At 42.8% G+C, this 20,445-nt stretch overlaps 1 protein-coding gene across 1 annotated transcript; it reads left to right on the top strand.

The window, feature by feature from the left end:
- The first annotated feature begins 331 nt into the window (after positions 1-331).
- Positions 332-19,801, top strand: Atos (atos homolog atossa). The gene is made up of 9 exons (XM_071700284.1): positions 332-847; positions 10,254-10,471; positions 10,972-11,195; positions 11,426-11,648; positions 11,757-11,925; positions 12,039-14,619; positions 14,909-15,230; positions 15,405-15,604; positions 15,860-19,801. Exons 2-9 carry the CDS (start codon positions 10,256-10,258, stop codon positions 16,026-16,028), a joined length of 4,104 nt encoding a protein of 1,367 aa, XP_071556385.1. The 5' UTR covers positions 332-847; positions 10,254-10,255; the 3' UTR covers positions 16,029-19,801.
- The last annotated feature ends 644 nt before the right edge of the window (positions 19,802-20,445 follow it).

The raw sequence follows: 20,445 nt of genomic DNA, 5'->3' as shown, positions 1-20,445 counted from the left end.
ACCGCGACGCGAGCTCCCCTGTTCCCTCCGTTCCTCCTTCTCGGACGCAGCACAGCTGGATCGCGCTTGTTCCTTCCCACAGCCTTTTCATCCCCGAGAAACCCCAGTTGCCGACTCGTCGTATCAGCTGATGGTACGTGGCTTTTACTCTTCGTACGTTTTTGCAATTCTGACGGAGAGCACGAGCCTCGTGGAGGCTCGCGTGCTCTCTGTAATCGCCATCCGGGATTCCGGGTCTCGGGCATTCCACCCCTCGGAGTGAGAGAGCGCGGTCGCGATTCCGGAGAGCGCCGCCGGTAGGGTTGGCATCGGCTATCAGTCGCGCGTCTCCGCGCAACCGATACCGCACGAGTCGCGCGACGCCGCGAGCGGCGGCGACGACGACGGCGAGAGCGAGCGCGAGCGGCGGGGTCTCTCTCAAGTCTCTCTCTCTGCGCGTCTATAGTCTCGCGCGGGGTCAAGCCAGTTGGCAACAGACCATCGAGCGGGTCGCGCGCGCGCGAGAGAGAGAGTTCCGCGGCCGCGTTCTGGCACTCTCCTTACCCTCCCGGCCGCCCCGTGCGCGCTCCGTTTCTTCGTCTGGCGTTTCTTCTCTTTTTTTTCTTCTTCTACCTTCGCGTGTCGCAGCGTTCGCGAGGAAGCGCGTCCCTCCGCGTGCAGGAGGAGCAGCAGGAGGAGGAGGTGGCGGTGGTGGTAATCCGGACTGATCGTCGTTGTCATCATCCGCGCGACGCTGCGCCGACGGTCGGCTGCCATGGGGCCCGTCGACGGGATCATTTGACCCACGGGAACGACTCCAGGCTCGTCGGTGGGATCGTCAGCAGACTCGCGTGAGCGCTACGAATCGGTAAACGAGCTTGTGCAAATTTCTCCATCGTCATCGTCATTATCTTTGTCGCCGCCGCCGTCGTCGTCGTCGTCGTCGTTGTCATTGTCATTGTCCGTCGTCGCGCGACTCTCCTGATTCCGCTCGCCCTTTCTCTCTCTCCCTCTCGCGCGTGTGTGCGTGTGACAGCGCTCGTTGTTTCACCCGTTCGTCCCCATTCCCGTTCCTCGACGTGAGCGAGGGCGCTCTCCCAAGAGAAAGCGTTTTCCTCCGCGATCGAAATCGTCGTTAACTCGATCGTGCGCTCGCCTCCGAAGCCGTATATACGTTCGTAATAAACGCGAAAACGCTCGTCGGCGACGTGCAAGTGCCTCGATCAAGGTTGAGACGTTGCAACGACGCGCGACGTTAGCACGAACGTATCGTTCGCGGAATTTATTATTAATCGACACGCACTTTGCCTGCGAATTTCGTCATCCGCGAGAGCCGAGACGAGACGAGACCAACGGCGCTCCTTTAAACTCTTCCCGAATTTCAAAGTGTACATATATGCTTCTTTTAATCAGATTTGGACGCTCTCCGAGGTAAATCCGGCGCGGAAGACTTTCTCCTTGAATCCCGTAGATCTCCTTTCGACGATCCTCTCGAGACTTGATTACCTTAATAATGGCTGACGCAAGCGAAAAAAGAAATTGTGCATCTCTCGGAGCGCCTCTGACAAATACGGGCGTTGTGTCACGTTCCTTGGACATATCCAGACGTGCCACAGCGTCGCGTTCCAGCTGTTCGTGACAGCTAGGAGGGGGTACGCTTTGTCCGCTCGTCGCTCTAGCCTGACGGCTGATTGTTATTTGTCCCCTCGGCAGTGCCCTCCTTCGGCTTTGGTTTCTCGACTGGATTTCGCATGACGAGCTGAGAGGAGAGGGCGAGAGAGAGAGAGAGAGAGAACGCGTATTTCAACCCTTCTACCCCTACGATAGGCGCTTTTCTAGCGTGAGAAGAATACGAAACGTATACTTGCGTCAACGGCTCCAACCACGCTCGGATCCTCTTCGCGTTACGTTGTGAAATTGAATTTAGTAGCGGCTTTTAAAGAACTGGAACACACATCTGTACGTGCCGATGATCAAACAAACCTTTGTTCGTTATCTCCCTTTTTGCTCCCGATGGAATTTTTTTAAACAGCCCTCGCGTGCCTCTCGCTGATGTCAAAGGAGAAATTGGCATTCCGTAATTTTGTAAATGCTTCGAGGATTTTATTTGAAACACCTGAAAATTACTGGAGCGTATAAACCTCGTTTCTTTTCGAGTGTTTCTAAAATTTACGTCGCGTCGTAAATTAAAAAAGAAGATTATTCAGAGAAAGCGAGATTTAATTAAATCATTTATAATACATCGGCGATGATGCTTTGGTCGACTTGAAATCGAGTCACTTTCTTGGAACGTGATAAAGAATCGCGCTCTGATAATATTAACATACGCTCGAGACAATATTTACGAGACGTTATAACCGACTGTAGGATAACAGAAAAAATCGTTCGCTTCATTTAGTCGCGTTACGAATCGACAAAATGTCTTCCATTTGTTGCGTAAGAGAGCGGACGACCGCTAGATTTTAAGCTAGAATTTAAGTGCGTCGATCGATCTCTTTGTTTCCGATAGCCAAGCCATAGACAAGTCTAAGAGCGAGTCGCGACCGCACTTGAAATCATTTATCGTTTATCGAGATGTTTGACAAATAGATCGCTGTTCGGGAGCTCGCTACCGAGCTCCCGGCCGGGTCTGTTTAAGTCTCTTGGGCTTTTATGGCGATGCAGCCGGGAGAAGCGCCACGCATCTCTTTCTCTCCCCCTGGAGCGAGCCGTGTCAAAACAACACGGGGGCGTCGTCTCAGCCGTTCGTTGAACCCAGCTGTTTTGGATGTCTACCTAAAAAAATTCAAGGTGACGCCCGCGGTGCACTTGGGTTTGGCCCCTCTCCCCCGATCGTTCCTCACGCGAATCCCCGGTGGTGGAGTTTCGGCCACCACGCGAAACGGGGGAGAAGAGGATCCGGAGCGGAGGATCGGAGAGCAAGATGAGATCTCCGTCGCGGTCTCTCGCCGAACTCTTCGGCCCGGATTATCTTCAGTTTCGAAAAAAAACTCGCGCGTTATCGAGTTATCTCGCCGGTATATTCGAGAGATATCGCAGATGAGTTGTGTAACATTCGAAAATTCGCATACAAGTGAACTCCGTATCGCGCGCAAGTGGCACCGAAAGTGCAAAGTTTCGTATCCGCATGAATAATGTATCGCCAGCCACTTTTATAACTTCATAACTGTACAACTGTATGAATATACGGAGGTCCGGCTTCGGCGCGCGCGCGCGCGCCCGCGCCATTGATTACGTTTGTGAATTCTAATTGATAATTAACGCGTCTCTTTGCGCAATTAACGTTTGTTTCGCTTTGACGCTTTCCACCGAATGTAACAAACGCGATATAATTCAACTCTAGATAAGGCGAGCTGTTCTCCTCTTTGGAGGAGGGGGAGGAGGGCCTTTCTGCAGCGTCGATAAAAGTAACGGCTAGCGTTCTCAGGGCGTTGAAGGAAAAAAAGCGTCACGCGAGAAATCCGAGGTCTCGCGCGTGTCCACGTGAGTTAAAATTGCGAATCGGCCTTGGTGATGTGTGCCTATAAATACGAGGTTCGCTTATAGGCGACCCGCGGCCGAAGGTGCAGCGCGTTGCACCGTCGTCGTCCCTCGGCAAGGCTGCACGCGCTAGGAAACGCGCTCGGTCTCTCTCTAGCTATATATATATCTCTCTCTCTCGTCCCCTGTCTTTTACACATTACGTAAGGCCCCGCGATATCAGGAGACGCGCGGTATAAGCGAACGGAAATATACACGTCAAGATACTCCAAAAACACTGGCCTCCTTTCGCGGCGTTTATTGCTTTCACTACGAACCCCCTTGGCAACACGCAAGTTTTCATCGAATGAAAATATATCGAGGCACTCGTAATTGTCGGACAATTGCTGAGCGCGAAGGTCTATGCGGGAGGTCTTTGTTCGGCAAGCGACTTTACGAAGAGGATTACGTATACCTTTTGTAGATTTTTAAGTGTAAAACTTGGGGCTGTGTAAAGATGCGCAATGTTGAAGATTGGAAAGATACGACGAACGGCGATCGCGGTGATCGCCTTCGGCGTTGTTGCTAAGGAGCAATCGAATCCGACTGTAGGAGCTATTGAGAGAGCACTCGGCGAATTCTAGGACGTTCCGTAGATTAGATAATTGAATTATGGATTATTACCGTTCTCTTTCGTAATTTTGGAGCAGATTTTCTTTACTCCGGATGGATAATGAGAGGAATCGCCGCGAGGAATTTTTGCAAAAGGCTGATTTACGACGGCGCGAATAGTTCTCTGTTGCCGACCGAATATAACCGTCGTATTATCGAAACGCATATATTTACAATTACTTTCATAGTCGTCGCTTCGTGCTGCGCACTCTGCGCGCACGTAGGCATGTGTTACCACGCGCAATCATGAAATTACAGTGGTGTTGGTTGCATAATATACAGGTAACCTAGATCTGCACCCACTGCTTCCCACCCGTTGACCCCGTTACCCTCTCCGGTCTCGGTTTGCCCTGCCTTCGCAGGCAGAAAACCTTTATTCGAAGCCGAGATGGTTCTCCGCATCTCGGCGAGCCATCCGTCAGCCACGAAGCTTGATTGGGAAAGGCAGTAAAACCTGAAACACGAAGAGAGACTGTAGAAGGTTAATCTGTTTAGAATATAAGACGTATAAGGTTTAATCCTTTCATACCTGACGAGATATATACATATGTCCCGGTCCTTCAAAAATTTTGTCATATCTTCCACAAAAATTAAGATAGCGACTTCTTTCTGGGCTCATTTGGAAGATAAAAGATAGGACTTTTCACCCAAAAAAAATCAATACCCTTGTGGGTCCCTTGATCTGCATATCTCGTCAAATACTCATAAAATATAGTAAAAGTGAAAAATACATATATCTTTTACAAAAATTAAGATAGCGACTTTTTTCTGGGCTCATTTGGAAGATAAAAGATAGGACTTTTCACAAAAAAATCAATACCCTTGTGAGTCCCTTGATCTGCATATCTCATCAAATACTCGTAAAATAAAGTAAAAGTGAAAAATACATATATCTTCCACAAAAATTAAGATAGCGAGTTCTTTCTGGGCTTATTTTGAAGGTCAACGTAAGGGCTATATGAACAAAATCGCTACTTAATTTCTAAATGGCGGATTTACTGTAGTGGACCAAAATGCTAAATTTTGTTGTATTTAAATGTAAGTTGGTATATATAGGTTTTTGAGGTCGCTGATGATGAATCTGCAGTAAAAATTCCAAATTTAAGATGACGGATCCAATATGGTGGACAAAAATATTAAATTTTGTTGGATTTGAATAAAACTCATTTTCCAGGGGTTTGAAAAACCACTCCTCTCCTTATTTTGACTGCAGATTCATAATCAGCGATCCTAAAAAACTTTCATAAGACGAGAATTAGATGCTAATTATTCCTAGAAAAAAGTCAGGCACGAAAGGGTTAAGACAGGTGTAAATGCAGAAACAAATATTTTTCAAAAAAATGTTAAAATCAGAAAATTGTGCCAAAGAGGAAATATGATAAACATTAAAAAAATAAGGTTTAAGACAGGTGTGAACGCAGAATAAGGCCTGTGTATCTTTTTGTACTCGTTCATGTAAATTTATGTCCGAACACAGCTGATCTTGTATGGAAAGAAGTGTTTTTCGCGGAAGGTAAATTGTCTTATAAAATATACTATCTAGCAGCTCTTACGAAAGAAATCAGATCAATGATTCCTTTCTCTCCCCCCCGAACTATCGAAACTCGCTTTCACCACGGGGTTTTTTTTTATTAAATCGTTGCTAAACAGCCGGAATCGACTAATATTTATTTCCAGTTTCGCGTTCAAACCCAATCCACCACTTACGTATTTACGTCACGGAAACCCGTATACCGCTGTAACTTTTTACAACTGAATAAAGATACTCAGGTTAGAGCGAGCCGACAAGGTGCGTTTTGCGGACTCGTACTGATCTAAATATTCCTGTTTAGATTTTTCAGTTTTCCGTCCTATTTAATTTTATTCTTACAATCAGTCGTCTTTGTTCCGTGCGCTAATAAAATCGTGCTCCGTAACTTTTGAGAGAATTCGGAATTTCGTCTAGAATGTTAAAACTTCACATTTTTCAGGAGAAGTTTATACTATCATTATTATCGGATATTTGTCTTTCTGACAATCGGGACATAGGTTCGCCCGGAAACCGTGCTCCCCCTCACCACTTGGGCCAGCCGACCCAGTTTCGAGTTCTCGTGCGCTCGTGAAACGCACAACGCCCGGTAGATAGGCGCTTCGGATTTTTTTTAGGTGACCTAGCTGAAGCAAGACATCGACTTCGTTTGAATTCTATAAGCAGGAAACTGGCCGCAGAACGCAACTGTAATCAGCTATGATTAAGCTACTGACTACCACGCGCAGATATTGAAGCTAAAGGTCAAGTCGGACGGCGATTATATTGTATTTTTCTTACATGGAAAATGTCTTTTCGCGTATCACTTTGTGGAAACGTCGAGCTCGACCGTATATTTTCCGAATATTCGATCTGTAAAAACCGTTTAAAAAAAATTCTCGACGCTTCTCTTGTAATCTGATACCAAAGATCAAAACTTAAACGCGATATAACGACGAGGTGTTTTTTTTTTATCTCCAGGGGTTAAATGCGCGCCGCGAATACGTACGATATTCTTGTCGATAGTGCCGTGTATTTCGCCATCGTAAATGCCGACAAACCTACCGGAAGAGCGAGTTTATTTCTGGGCAGTCTTGAAAGCGTTCCTTTGCCAGTCGAAGAACGGACAAGATCAACGTATACGCCGCGCGTTGCTTTGAAACTTAATTCTCATTCGGTTATCAATCATTATTCCTTTCTATCGAAAAGCTCGATTGAGGAAAATGAGATGAATGCAAATCTCGCGAAGTCAGAAAAAAATCGAGAAAAAATCTCACATACGCGCCATTAGCGCGTCATTAACACGCGTCTGCGACAGCGAGACGTGTCTCTTTGTCATGTTCTATTTATTTCGAACTTTGTATTCTGCCCTTTATCGTTCAGGCTAGCCAGGGAGACGTAAATGAAGATGACGGAACGATTATGTGTGACGTGTACTTCATACAAAGCCGAGAGAGATCCTTTAACGCCTTGGTTATCCGCATCCGCGAGCGTGCAACATCGCTTGCACGTTCAAAATAGGTAATAGTTCAAAGGATAATCCCTCGTCGCGGAGGAACTCGGATGAGAAATCGTCTCAATTTAAACTAGAAACGCGTTTAACATATGAATCTTAAGAATTGATTTAACATTTGTGACGTATTCGTATTTTTCTTCTTTCTAATCGCGCGTCTATTTGCATCTAATAGCATCTCGTATCTCGACTTGAGGGAGGGGCTCGAACGAAGCTTGTCTCAAGGCACAGCCTTGAGTTCCGCTTCTCGCGGACTAATTGTTGAATAATGGTTTCTTCGAAGAAGATCGCACAGGCTCCCTGAATCGGAAGACCTAACCCGCGCGTGATTCACGACCGGCCTCTTCTGACTCATAAACGAGGCCGTGCTCGCAACATCTGTGCGAACGCCTATGTTGAATCCTCGAGGCGTGACACGCGTTGTTCTGTACGGCCCTGGGGATCGCATATGGGTCCGGTCCGGTCAGCGCGAGCTGAAAATGGACGGTACGCTTCTCCGCGAGCGACCGTCTCGCGACGGTCCGCGGTGCGCGCTGGCTCGCCATGTTCTGACAGCGCGACGACGCGATCAGCTGTTCGCTCGCGCCCAGCTGTGAGCGGTGCGCTCAGCTGACGACGCCATCGATACCACGCCGCGCCGCGCCGTCCTCCCCCTCCCGCGCCGCCGGAACCTCCCTCCTCCGCGCGGACGTGCCGCAGGAACGGACGTGAGTGCCGCGTTGCCCACGTCTGCCAGTCCATTGTTCGCCGTTAATTCCGAAGAAGAGTAAAGTTAGCGAGGTACCGAGACGAAATTATTCGCATTTACGCTAGACGTGTCTTATCAATATTTATATTTACTTTTGAATTGAGCAAACGTTAAATAGGCGTACCTAGAGACGAATCAAAAGTTATTTTCTAATTATGAGATAATTATAAAAATTCAAATCTCGTTTTTAAGCGAAGATTTTAAGCAAAGATTTAGTTAATTTATTTAACTAAACTAATGAAGTTAAAATAATACTGTTTTGTGTTAAAATACTAAATTTTGACACACACGGTAGTTAAAAATAACAAAATGTTATCTAACTCAAGGTATTGGTTCAAATTTCATCCTGTGTACTATTAAATTGAGCAAACGTTAAAGGCGTATATACCAACAAATGAAAAGTTTCTAATTATGAAATAATTATAACAATTTAAATCTCGTTTTCAAGCGAATTTCCAAGCGATTGCTTCGATCATTAAGGGAACTTTTGCGTGCGCGGTCGGGATGTCGAGAGAAACGCACACAAAAGTGCACCGCACGTAGATACGTGTCGCCCCGCTTTGTCTTTCGTCCGATAAGATTAAGAAGACGAAAAATCACGGCGAGACAGCCGGACGGCAATTGTTGGCTGGCGGGTGTCTCGTTGACGTAACGTGGGCAGCGAGCAGCGAGAGTGGATATTAAGAGAGACCTCGAGTTTCCGCTCGTGTGCTAGCTTTCCGTTTATGTAACGCGACGTTAAGCGCTCTCGCGCGACCCGTTCGATCGCGTGCGCACACACGCTGAATAATTTTCTTTCGCTCGGCCCGAGACACATCGCCTTTCGTCCGCTTTCCCGATAACGTACGGCTCGTCGAAAATCGAAGTCGGCCTCGGTCGCTTCGGTTAACAATTTCTCGCGAACGCGCGCGGTAACACGCAGGGCCGTAGCCAGAGAATAATCCTGGGGGGGGGGGAGGGGGAATCGATCCATTCTTTTCTTCATTATACTTCCTCCCTGCGTGTGCCGATCCTTTTTCTAAATATATGGTGAAACGCGACTGTGCGTTAGTATACTTCAGCGAACACTATCTGGTGCGGAAAGTATACTTATCTTATTTGTCGATGGAGCGATACAAAAACGTAATTGATAAATCAATTGATGAAACTGATTACACTTAATCGACAATACTCATCGCGAATAATTGCTCGAAATCGAGATAGTGATATTTTGGAAGCACCTAAAGAAAGCGTTAATGAGTTGTTCGACTCGTTATTTACGCAATTGTATTATCTTACAAATTAAAAAGGATTTCTGCCTGTTAAATTGTGCGTTGCATCACAGTGTCATTAACATAAAAATGCTTTGCCTTGCTGATACTACAGTTACAAGCTGTTGAACAAGGACGTATCGCTAGCGCTGCTGGTTCTCATACAAAAAACGTGAAACTCTTTCTACGAATTTAATCGACGTCAGGATAATTTATTTCTTCTTTTTTTTTAGCTACCGATATCGTAAAACGGTTGAATTTTACAATAACAAGAAACACTTTATTTTCTCGTGTATTCATCGAAATTTGACCTCGTCGAGTTCGCAGTTTTCATCCCCGTGATTTAAATGTGTCGCTTAAAAAGGCGTTAAACGGTCGACTCGTCAGCGAAATTCGCGAATCGGCGATGCACGAGTCGCATTGGCCCTACCGATGTGTTGTACTAACCGTTCGGGAAACCTGTAACCCGCCGTGGCAGGCCGCGAACTGCACCTTGTTTTCTTTCATCACGTGCACTACGCGCGGTGGGCTATAACCAGTCCTGCGGACGTGACACAACAACAAATTTAAAGGGACGACAAAAATCCAGGAGGCTCCTACGAGCCGTCTCGAGCACGTTGGCCCGTGCGTATTCCGAGATCGCGAAGCGATCCCGATCGCTCCGGTGATGAGCTTCTAAAAGTGACGACACTCGGAAGCTTCCTAAAAATAATTAAGATTTAGTTAATTCAGCTAACTGGCTCTAATTGGAGGATAACGATGCAGATGTTGGGTGCAGTAGCGACATGAAGCTCACTTTTAATACTTTTATTTAATACTTTTAATACTTTTAAATACTTATTTAATGCTTTAAATACTTTTAAATATTTTAATATTTTTAAATAGTTTTCGAGAAAAATTAATATATCGAGAGCAATTAATATAAGTTGTAAATGTTATATTAGAATACTCGTCTACCGTTAACTTTTATTCTTAATCTATACTTTTGTTAAATTCGTTTAACTCCTAATCTCTCTAATTCCTTTTTGCTCACTTCGATTTATTGCACTCAATATTTTGATTGAATAATAGACTTTCTTTCGTGATGGATCACAATGATCAACATCGGTTCTTCTTACATTACAGGTATGCACTGCCTAGGTGCGGTGACGGGAGGAGGCACCTCCAGCCCGAACGGGGCTGGCGGTCGGGGTGGTGTTCTTAGTGTGTTTCGAGCCCTTGGAGTCCTTGTGTGCGAAGGGAGAATCCAGGGCCCTCCGCGTGGCTACAAAGAGGGCCCACACTGCGCACCGCCTATGCAGGCGGTTCCAAACGACCACGTGTGCGAGGAGAACAACTATCTGGTACGTAACATATGGTGTCCCCGTTACTCTCCGTTGTTCCTAGGCGACCTACTTTTGCGCAGCTTTGCCAGCGGAATATAAAAGCCATCGAAGACATTCGTTACTTTACCAATTAAATTGAACAATCTTAAGTTTTACGTTGAAAACGCTGCACATAAAAGAAGATAACGTATTAGATTAGATAACGCATGTATTTGTATGCGAACTTCTTAAACGACTAAACAATAAAAATAATAATAAGCCATGATCACAAAAATCAAGGCTCAATTATCAAAGCCAATTATAAACGCAAAGATACGAATCGTAATTTAATTTTTAATTAAGAGATATGGAATTTATTTTTGGAAAAATGTGTGTGTGATAATATATATTCATTTATCATGAAAATATATTTTCACAAAAATTATTATCCGATTGTTGTACATATATAATAAGATGATTTATCTTTCTTATCTTTTAGGAAAACATATTCCCCTACATTTTTCCTTTAATTTTTCAAGTGCAATCGATATCGAGTACTAATTCAGGACATCACGGAACGCCTCGCTGTTGGATCATACCTGTGCGTTGAGGTGCTTTTGTGCAGCGATTGTTCGTGTGGTTTGGCAAAGTCTACTTGCAAATATCCCGTATACCCCGTACCGTCCTTACCCATTTCACCATGGCAGAAATGTGCTTCGGAGATGTTATTGGAGTACTGGTGTATCTGCGTTGTCCCGAGCAAGTAAGTCGCGCTTTACTTTATTCTGTACTGTAAAGCATAAGTAATATATATCGTACAACAGGATGTTTTAATCTTGATTTTATATAATTCTTAACTCGATATATCTATTCATTCTGGATTAACTTGTCGTCGTCTCTTCAATTTGATTTTTGAATCTCTAAACTTTAATAATATTCCTAAGTCTGTTTAGTATTTTTTGTGTCATACCTGTATCCTTATGTTGCTTTCAGGAGTCAGGAACCAATGAATTTTCAAGGATTATACCAAGCAGTGCGTTCACGGTTACACTTCAGCCAGGTTGCAGCGTGGTGGTCACGCAGCAACGGCGCGGCGCCGAGCTATATAGCGACCCGGATCGTATCGCACAACGAGGATAATCTCAGCAAGTTCCGAGAAACGTCTATGGAGCATACCTTTCCTCTGGCTGGTAACGGCGATGGAAATTCGATCAAGGTATGTAATATTATAAGATTATGTTACAAATGTATATAAATCGACTATGCGAGTGATAAGATTTGAAGTCAGTGCAAATCGATTTATTGGCGTAAATTTCCGTTTTAGGTGACCATGTGGGCACTGCCGCGGATGGAGGAGGTGCCCGTACTCACGTGTTCACTGCACCCGAAAATGGAAAAGGACGAAGAGGATATCGCGAGGGCGTTAACGCCCACCAAGAGCATCTCGATGGGATCCGGCAGCACGCAAAATCCAGAGGGTCTTGTTTTACCTGGTAAGAAACTAATATTGACATACGGAGATCTGATAATTATCGCGTTATCTTACAAAACGATTCTTATCTAAACATAAATGAAAAATATAATATAATATCGCTTTTTCCAATAGTTCTCGTGGACGACAGACTGCAAACCACTTGTAACAAATCTGGCAAACACGACTGTCGTTGCGAAGAGGAGGACACGTCCCCTCTGTCGCCTACCATCAGATCCAATGGTGAGCGGAAACGTCGTCGATCGCTTCCCTGTGGTCCTGCGGAGAGTTTTTGTGTGTCCTCGCAATCGGCGCCGTTGCCCTACGTTCAAGAATACATGCCGCAGGAAATAAGGGACAACACCAGCTCGAGCTTAACGAGAGGCTCTGCCGAGATAGCAAACAACAACCGTAGCGTTATGAGAATATCATCTCTTCAGAATAAATTAGAGAACAAAAACGAGGTAAGGACTCATAATAACCGGAACTCGGACCTGGAACGCTGCTTCAAGATCAATTTAAAAATCGAAGAACTTGAGGGCAACTTGGAGAAACGTTGCAAGCATACGATGACAGACGTCGCAGAGATTACCAACTCGAAGAACATTGATCGGATCGAAGAAGGCTACAATAATTCCGATAAGAACTCGACCAATCTCGGAAGAGAACACGGTGGCTCCTCATATGCGGATATCATTTCTGCAAAGAGTGGTGGCATATTACACAATCTCAGTCCTTTTGCTCCCACCAGCTGGTCCTTCGTCTCCTCTTGGCAGAATAGCAATATGAATAGTAAATTTCAAAGTTTCCGTGGTGCGAAGGAAGCTCGTTTCAACGATTCCGAAAAAAATTACAAGCCGCCGACTGTCGCATCCAACCACCCTCCGATCAATCCCTACGCTCAGCCCAATCCCTTCCACGAGTCAAATCCTGGACCTTCGACGCATAAATGGACGCAAAAAACACTAGACAATTCTGCTTGCATCGTACATCAGAGTTATCCTTCCAAAAATATCCATAAGGTTATGACTTTGTTAGCCGATCAAGACGCATTGGAGATTAACAAGGAAGATAGTATCGTCAAGAGTAGTCAGAGAAAAACTGGCAAGTCGGACTTAAATCAATTAATGTGGAAACTGCCGGGTCCGGATGAGAAAGAAAAGAGGGAAGAAGGAGGATTACTAGAGTGGTTCAGCAAAGTACCTGGAAGAGTCCTGGGTGTTACGGCAACGAAGGGCTACGTTGATAGCAACAAGATGAAGAACGAAGGATTGAAGCAGCCGGAGCATCCGAATGGGCAGCAGGGTACCAACGAGATCAAGTTTAAGAACTGCAATCTCGAATTGAGCCAGCGAGAGGTCGACGAAGTGTTAGCGGTACTGCGAGCGAGAACACCGTCGGGACGTAGAAGAGCCACTGTTAAGAATGCGAGGAAACGCGGAGAACGATCCGAAAGGGCCAGTGATGACACGGCAAAATACACGGGTTGGGAGGAAGGAGTAGTTCAGAGTAATTCGATAAATCGCGTTGGAACAGTTCGAGTTCGTACACTTAAATCCTGCGAGGATTGTAGCCGTGGGTTGTGCAAGAAGATAGACCATCAGGTATCAGAAGAACAATCAAGCCCTCTAGATCGGGTCTATTACGACAAGAATGTTTATCGGCCTGCCCGCTCGAAACTTGCCGAAGGCACCAACAAGTTAAACGATGATTCGCAAGCGAAAACACACGCGAACGAGGATGCGGATCATTTGCGAAATGTTTCCACTAAAGCTGACGTGCTGCTCGGAGCCATTCTGCGGACCAGTAAGGACCGAAAGGACCTGTCGGATATTTCATCAAACGGGACCAGACCAAGGTCGACGACTAGCATTGACGACGACAGCAGCGACGACGATTCTCACTTTTCGAGCATCGAGAAGCTCGATCAGCAGGACCACAAAACCACCTCGTCCAATGACGAGAAATTCTTACCGCTGAATAAGAGATTCCATCGGTTCCGGCAGATGTTTAAGAAAGAAATGGATAAGAGGATCGCTTTGATATCGGAGGAGAGTTCCTCCTCGCAGGAGACCTCGCCGAGTCCGACGCTGCCGCAACGCCTCAATACAGCGTCGTTTCGCTATAACAACGAACAACCGAATTTACATAGCGCAAGGTACAACAAAACTAAACGGCGAATCGACTTCGCAAACTTCCCGGAGGCTACCGAGGAGAAAGAGGATGCTGCGACGTTCAGTACAAAAGACGCACATCAAAAGCCACGCAATATGCATAGTACAAATAATAATGATCGCCAATGCGATTCCGAGGGCCTAAACAACCAGCAGAATCATTGCGACAGGCGGCTACTCGAAGATACGAAGGAACCTTTTGAGAATAAAGAGCAGGATGAGAATACGAAGGACATTGCTACTCTTCAGAAGAGCAATTTGACTACTCCAACTATTCCGCAAAGCGGACATTCGTCTTCCAAGCTACGAAGCAACAATCACAAAGACAGTATCGCAGAGACGGGAGACGACGAAACTGTCGACAAGAGCGTGCCGTCCGCACTCGAGCAGGAGAGATTCCGCAGATCCCTGGAAAACGCAGCGTCGATGGTATTCCATAGCAGGACTGGTTTGCCGTTGACCTCTAGTCCAGCGCCGTTGAGGAGAGGCAGCTGTTGCTTCGACTACGACAGCAGCTTGAATTCCGTTTCCTCTAAAAGAAAGTACGAAGTTCATCAGAAAACGATACAACAATTGAGCGGCATCAATGAATAATATTATAATATATATTATAAAATTATATTTTTTTAGAAAAGTTAATTGTACAATGTTCTTTTTGAAAGTTTTTTTGTTTATGAGTTATAGCAGAAACAAAATATTAGATACTTTTTCGATATATATTACTAATAATATAAAAATGCGCCTAAGATTAGAATTACAATACTTTTTATTGATGCCGTCGAGCCGATATCGACAAAAATTTTTCTCTAAACTTTTCGCATTTTTTTTTAGCGCGTTGTTCGAATTAAATACACCGCCGAGTCCGGGCGCAGTCTCGCTGGAAGAAACCGATCGCGATGCGGAAACCACCGGTGAAGGCGAGGAAACACCCAAAAGACGTTCCAGCTCCCGTCACCGACCACAGAGTCACGCTCTTCTAGGCAGCTTCGAGGAATCGGCGTTGAACGGTAGACTCGAACCGGTGTCCACGGTTCACGGTTTCACAGCGGAACTCGGGGCCAGCGGTTCCTTCTGCCCGAAACATCAGAAGCTTCCAGTCACTGTATTCTTCTACACACTCGGTGACAACGATAAAGTTTCCACACCATACCTTGTACGTTTTCTCAAACAACAAATCAATTGCAATAGAGTGTCTTGAACAGTTTACATTTTTAACAAGTATAGTGAATTATCGATGGCTAAATAATTATTCGATAATGAGATATTACAGATTTTCTTCTGTCTTTTATCGTGACGATGGTCCATTGTTCATGCTATTATTTTACAGGCTCATATTAATCTCGAGAAAAAGGGCTATCAGGTACCAAGAAGTGGCACCATTCAAGTGACTCTTCTGAATCCGTTGGGTACAGTCGTTAAGATGTTCGTAGTATTGTACGATCTTTCCGATATGCCGCCGCGATCTCATACTTTTTTACGTCAAAGGACACTGCGGGACAAAACACTACGCTACCTCGTTCACCTTAGGTATGTGTCATTTGTAACTAAATGGCTTTAAAAATAGATCGTACTAGCAGTCAGGCCATCGGAAGCCAGTGTATAAATCCATATATTACAAAAGACGACAGTTGCAAATCTTAAAGAATTGAAAAAATTGGTATATGTTTAAGAAACATTTTACGGAATTCGACTTTTACGCAAAGGCGCCTTATATGCCAGGAATAGGTTTTAGAAATAAGCTTTGAAAGAAATAACAGATGCATGCATGAACTTTTCTTCTAGATTTATGTCCAGCAAATCGGGTCGAATTTATCTGCATACGGACATCCGTATGATCATCTGTCGGAAGTCGGACGTGGACACGGCGTCGGACTTGGGCTCGGAACCGCCGAAAGAACTCAGAAGTTACATCCACGGTCCTACAAATCCGAAATTTTCGCCAAGATGCTGAGCCACGTGGTATTTTCCATGGGGCTGCTGCCAATCGTTCCGCCCGCCCAGCCCCCTTCAAGTCGAACTGTGATCGATAAACGATCGAATAAGATATCAAATTAGAAATCAATTTTTGTTCTTTTAACCCTTTGCGCTTGACGATATAAACGATTACAATTCTTTTGTGCTAGTGTAAAAAAAAACAATCTAAATGTTCTTATTAATTTATTAATTAATTTAATTTCTCACTGGCAAGTAGAAACAAGTTATTATGTTAATCGATTGTAATAATGTTAAGATGATAAATGTAGCTCTCAATATTACTACGAAACATTATTTCTTTCTAAATTATTTTAAATCGCAAAGGGTTAAGAGGGAATCGAGAATCGAAAAAACGCGAGAATACAGTGAGAAGAATTTGAAAGATTACGAATGGATTTAACCGTTCATGTTGGAACAATAATTTATACGTCCGCAATATTTTTTTCTCTCTCCTTTTCGCAAAATTATTAGTTCGGGCCTTTTGCGTTGCCCGGTACAGAATTAACTCTAGAATATTGACAATTCCAACACGAATGGTTTGTAAAATTGACTCGAAATTGCGATTACACTTCCGGTCTCATTTTAATCCGTGGTTCGTGTTTGCAGAACAGAATGCTGCATATAAATACAATAGGATAAGTTCGCGCAGTTTTTGTTTTAAATTTGTTTCTATATTATAATAATAGCGATATATATATATTTATATATATATTTATATAATTTGGAAAATTCTATTAAATTAAACCGATTAGTCTTTCTAATTTCGATCTAGCGTGTAATAATCATGAAAATGGAAAATCAATCGAAACTCGCATTAGGAATTTATTTTGGATTTCTTTGTCCTGTGCATCTATTGTAATTATTGCTATAGTGTTGGTAACCATTTCATTTACGGAGTTTATCGCAAGCTGGACGATCTCGTTGAGAGGCCATTTTTCTCAACTTATTGCTGTAAATATAGTCACGCGTAGAGAGTAAGTTGAGTAAGAGTTTTTAAGCAGGATGATATATGTATATGTATATGTATATGTATATGTATATGTATATATATGTATATATATATATATATATATATATATATATATATATATATACTGCCATTGTGTGTGTAGCACTCTACGTTTAAACGAAAAAAGTGATATGAGTGTGGAAAAACGTCGACGAATTCGGTCTCGCGTTCCGATGGAGCAAAATTGAGAAAGATCAAAACGTGTTGTGATTGAATGATATGTGCAATGAAAAGTACAAAGTTATTCGTGCATTACTTCATGTTTTTGCAGCGAATCATTGTAATTTCTGACGAGGAGGTATAACTCGAGAAAAAGAAAATCAAAATTCTTTTTCCGGAAAACGAAATGTGATTTTTGTGATTTGCGTGATTGTGATTTGTTTCCTTTTTCTTCCTTGTGATTCGGGACGAACGCGAGCGAGTGAACGCGACCGAAATTCGTGAGTTTTTCCAGGGAGTAAAAAAAATGATTATTTACACATATATATGTATATATACATAAACCAGAACACAATCTTTGTGTCCGTAGCACTGTGATGAATATTTTGATAGACTATAAAAAAAAAAGAGTAATTATTATTACAGATTAATAACTATTTCTGGATAGCAGACACGTCATAGATTTAATCGATTCTACTAATACGTCGTGCGAGGAAATATAATCGTGCGTAATTTGCTAACTAGCCGCAAGATGATACGCCCTTGATATGCCTGTTTTAAAGCAAACGAACGTGACAAAAAAAAATTCGCGTTTTCCTTTATTTTTCTAAAGATGCTTCACGTAAATTGCGCGGGAGAATTACGCGAACGATTGGGAAGGCCTTGTCTTTGATCTTTCACCAGCGAATACTTTGATCTATGATTTATGACTCGTCAATCCCTTCTTTTTTCTCCTTCATGAAACAGTTTAACTTAACTGCTTCATGAAGGAAAGAAAATGCGTATCTACAAACACAGTCTTTCTGCATAGGGAGATTTTTAATTGTATGTCAATACATCAGCAGTAGAATCTAGAGAAGTAAATAAAAAATAAGAAATTTTTATAAGCTTACTCAATATAAACTTTTATGAAGGGAGATAATATATTATTAATATTATTATTGATAATAATATCTTTTTATAAGACTAATAATTATTAATAATATTTAATATTGCAGTTTATAAAAATTTAAAATCTTTATAAAGTTGTATATAGATATGATTCTATTGCTTTATACTTGAAATGTTTATGTCATGAATCTACTGATCAGTGAATGTTTTAGTTATATAATTTTAATCGAACCGAGTTTCGCACAGTTAAAGTGTCGAGAGCAAAAGAACAAGGCTTCGTTATCGTTCGCGTCTTTCTCACCACGAGTTAGAGAAAGGTAGCTTTCACTCCTTCAAAAATAAATTAACTTTGTAGAATATCGCGGTATGTAAAAAAATCGCTGTACGTATAAAGAGAGATTATTTTTAATTGTTATTTTTTAGCGGAGTAATTGGATAATCGTATATATATAACAATCAAAAAAAAGTATAATAATGGCACATTTAATTTTGGTAAAAAAGAAACGAATGTCGATATTCGCGCTCCCTTCTGATTTTATATTTACTTCGTCTTGTCTACTTTTTTTTTTAGAGAAACGTATAACTCCCCTTATAAGCGATTTTAAACATTTAATCGAATTCTTTATTTTTCTTTCAAGTATACCGAAATTTTTCACGAAGATGTTTGAAAGTTTTAGATACAATATTTTAAAATTTTTATCTTTCTCCGAGAAACTTTTTACGATTAAAATTTTCTTTTTTTTTCCAAACAGACGTTGTGACATGAAGATTGATGTAATTTACGCGCTTACATTCGTAAAACCAATAATAAATGAAAGAGATAAATCTTGATTCCTTTTCCACTTGGACAATTGTGTAAATTAACTTCTTCAATTATTTCCGATTGTAATGAAACACGAATTTGTCAACAGTCAAATTATTTTCCGCATATTTTTTTTATCGAGGCTGAAACATCGTGTAAGTATTCCGATAGGCCGACGTGACGGTGAAAATTAAATTCGTGCACCACTTTTCCGCCAGATCGATTAGCTAGATACGCGTCTTTTGAACGGTGAGAACGGAGGACATTGTACAGAACGATAGCGAGAGCGATTGCGCCTCTTGTTTTAACGACTATAACCGTTGTTAAATACATTTTGTCGATGTTTTCTTTTTTGAGAAATAAAGTAGAGTGTCGAGACGATAATTATTATGATAAATCGATCGTTGAAGTTTATTCGAGGAACAAATCCTAACTCGGATCCGTAGATAAAATTGCAAGCGGCAGAGTAGAGCATAGAGTGAAAATGGCAAGGATATGTAAATATATAAATATATATCACTGCCGTGTTCTCGTTGTATATAATTTACATAGGGTGGCGTAAAAAAAGCACCCCGATGGTCCTTGCGTAAAGAGTTTCGATTAGCGATAAAGTAACAGTGAGTGTTGTTGCGCTTTAGCAAAATAATGAAGCGACTCTTTGAGTACAACATTTGTCGCTTCGACAAAACTCTCGTTATCGTGGCATCGATCCGGGCTGACCCGGGCCAAGATCCACCATCTTTTCTTGCGCCACCCAGCAACACTGGCGACCGCGTCTTACGGCGATTGTAACCGATTTTAGCTGTATTTTTCTGGCTTGGTCGAGAGATCTTTGTTAGCGAAGTTTACCGAGAAGTAAGCAAATACATCAAACGATATGTGCATGGGAGGAGGTGGAGTGTATGAAACCCCCGGCCTTATCCAGACGCAGGTCCAAACATCATTCCTCTTGAAACGCGTTTCTTCTCCGTACTCCTTTCTAGATTAGAATTCTACCTACGATTTAAGCGGAGACGGATTGAAACCAAACATGAGACTTTGCTTCGCCAGTAAATGACTAACAATAATGATGTATAATTATCATATACTTTCTTGGTAAGGACCAAAATCCATGGTAGAAACGTCATGATGATTATATTGAATAAAGATAACCAGTTTGGTTGAATATAATAGATCATTATTGGAGACGGATTGACTTTAGAAACTCGGGTAAAACGTAAAAGTCGTTAGGGAAAGGTGACTGCCAAATAAACAATAAATAATATATATAATACATACATTTTATGCATGCGCTCGACTCACTTGACTGTAGAGATAATTTACATACGTATGCACAATTCAAATGAAAGACCTCTCGCTTCGGAAAATGACAGCGGAGAAAAACATTGTGGAGGTGGAGGTACGTAATAGCATTTTCATGACAATGCCCTTTTCATCTATAAAGGCGCTTGTTTGCTCTTTCAAAATAGACGAACTCCTCTTTACCGACCGGGCGCCGAGTTAGTTGGCAAAAGAATCCGCTAGGGGTCAGGC

This window comes from Temnothorax nylanderi, unplaced genomic scaffold, assembly GCF_030848795.1.
Source record: "Temnothorax nylanderi isolate EJ_2023f unplaced genomic scaffold, tnyl_v1.0 TNYL_tig0022_pilon, whole genome shotgun sequence".
In the NCBI taxonomy this organism is placed as follows: Eukaryota; Metazoa; Arthropoda; class Insecta; order Hymenoptera; family Formicidae; genus Temnothorax; species Temnothorax nylanderi.
This window is presented reverse-complemented; position numbering and strand designations above follow the sequence as displayed.

Excerpts from the sequence above, each read along its gene's own strand:
- Atos (XM_071700284.1), top strand. The coding sequence starts at position 10,256 with ATGCACTGCCTAGGTGCGGTGACGGGAGGAGGCACCTCCAGCCCGAAC. Across the intron at positions 14,620-14,908 it reads TCCGTTTCCTCTAAAAGAAA|CGCGTTGTTCGAATTAAATA; the intron begins GTACGAAGTTCA and ends ATTTTTTTTTAG. Across the intron at positions 15,231-15,404 it reads AAGTTTCCACACCATACCTT|GCTCATATTAATCTCGAGAA; the intron begins GTACGTTTTCTC and ends ATTATTTTACAG.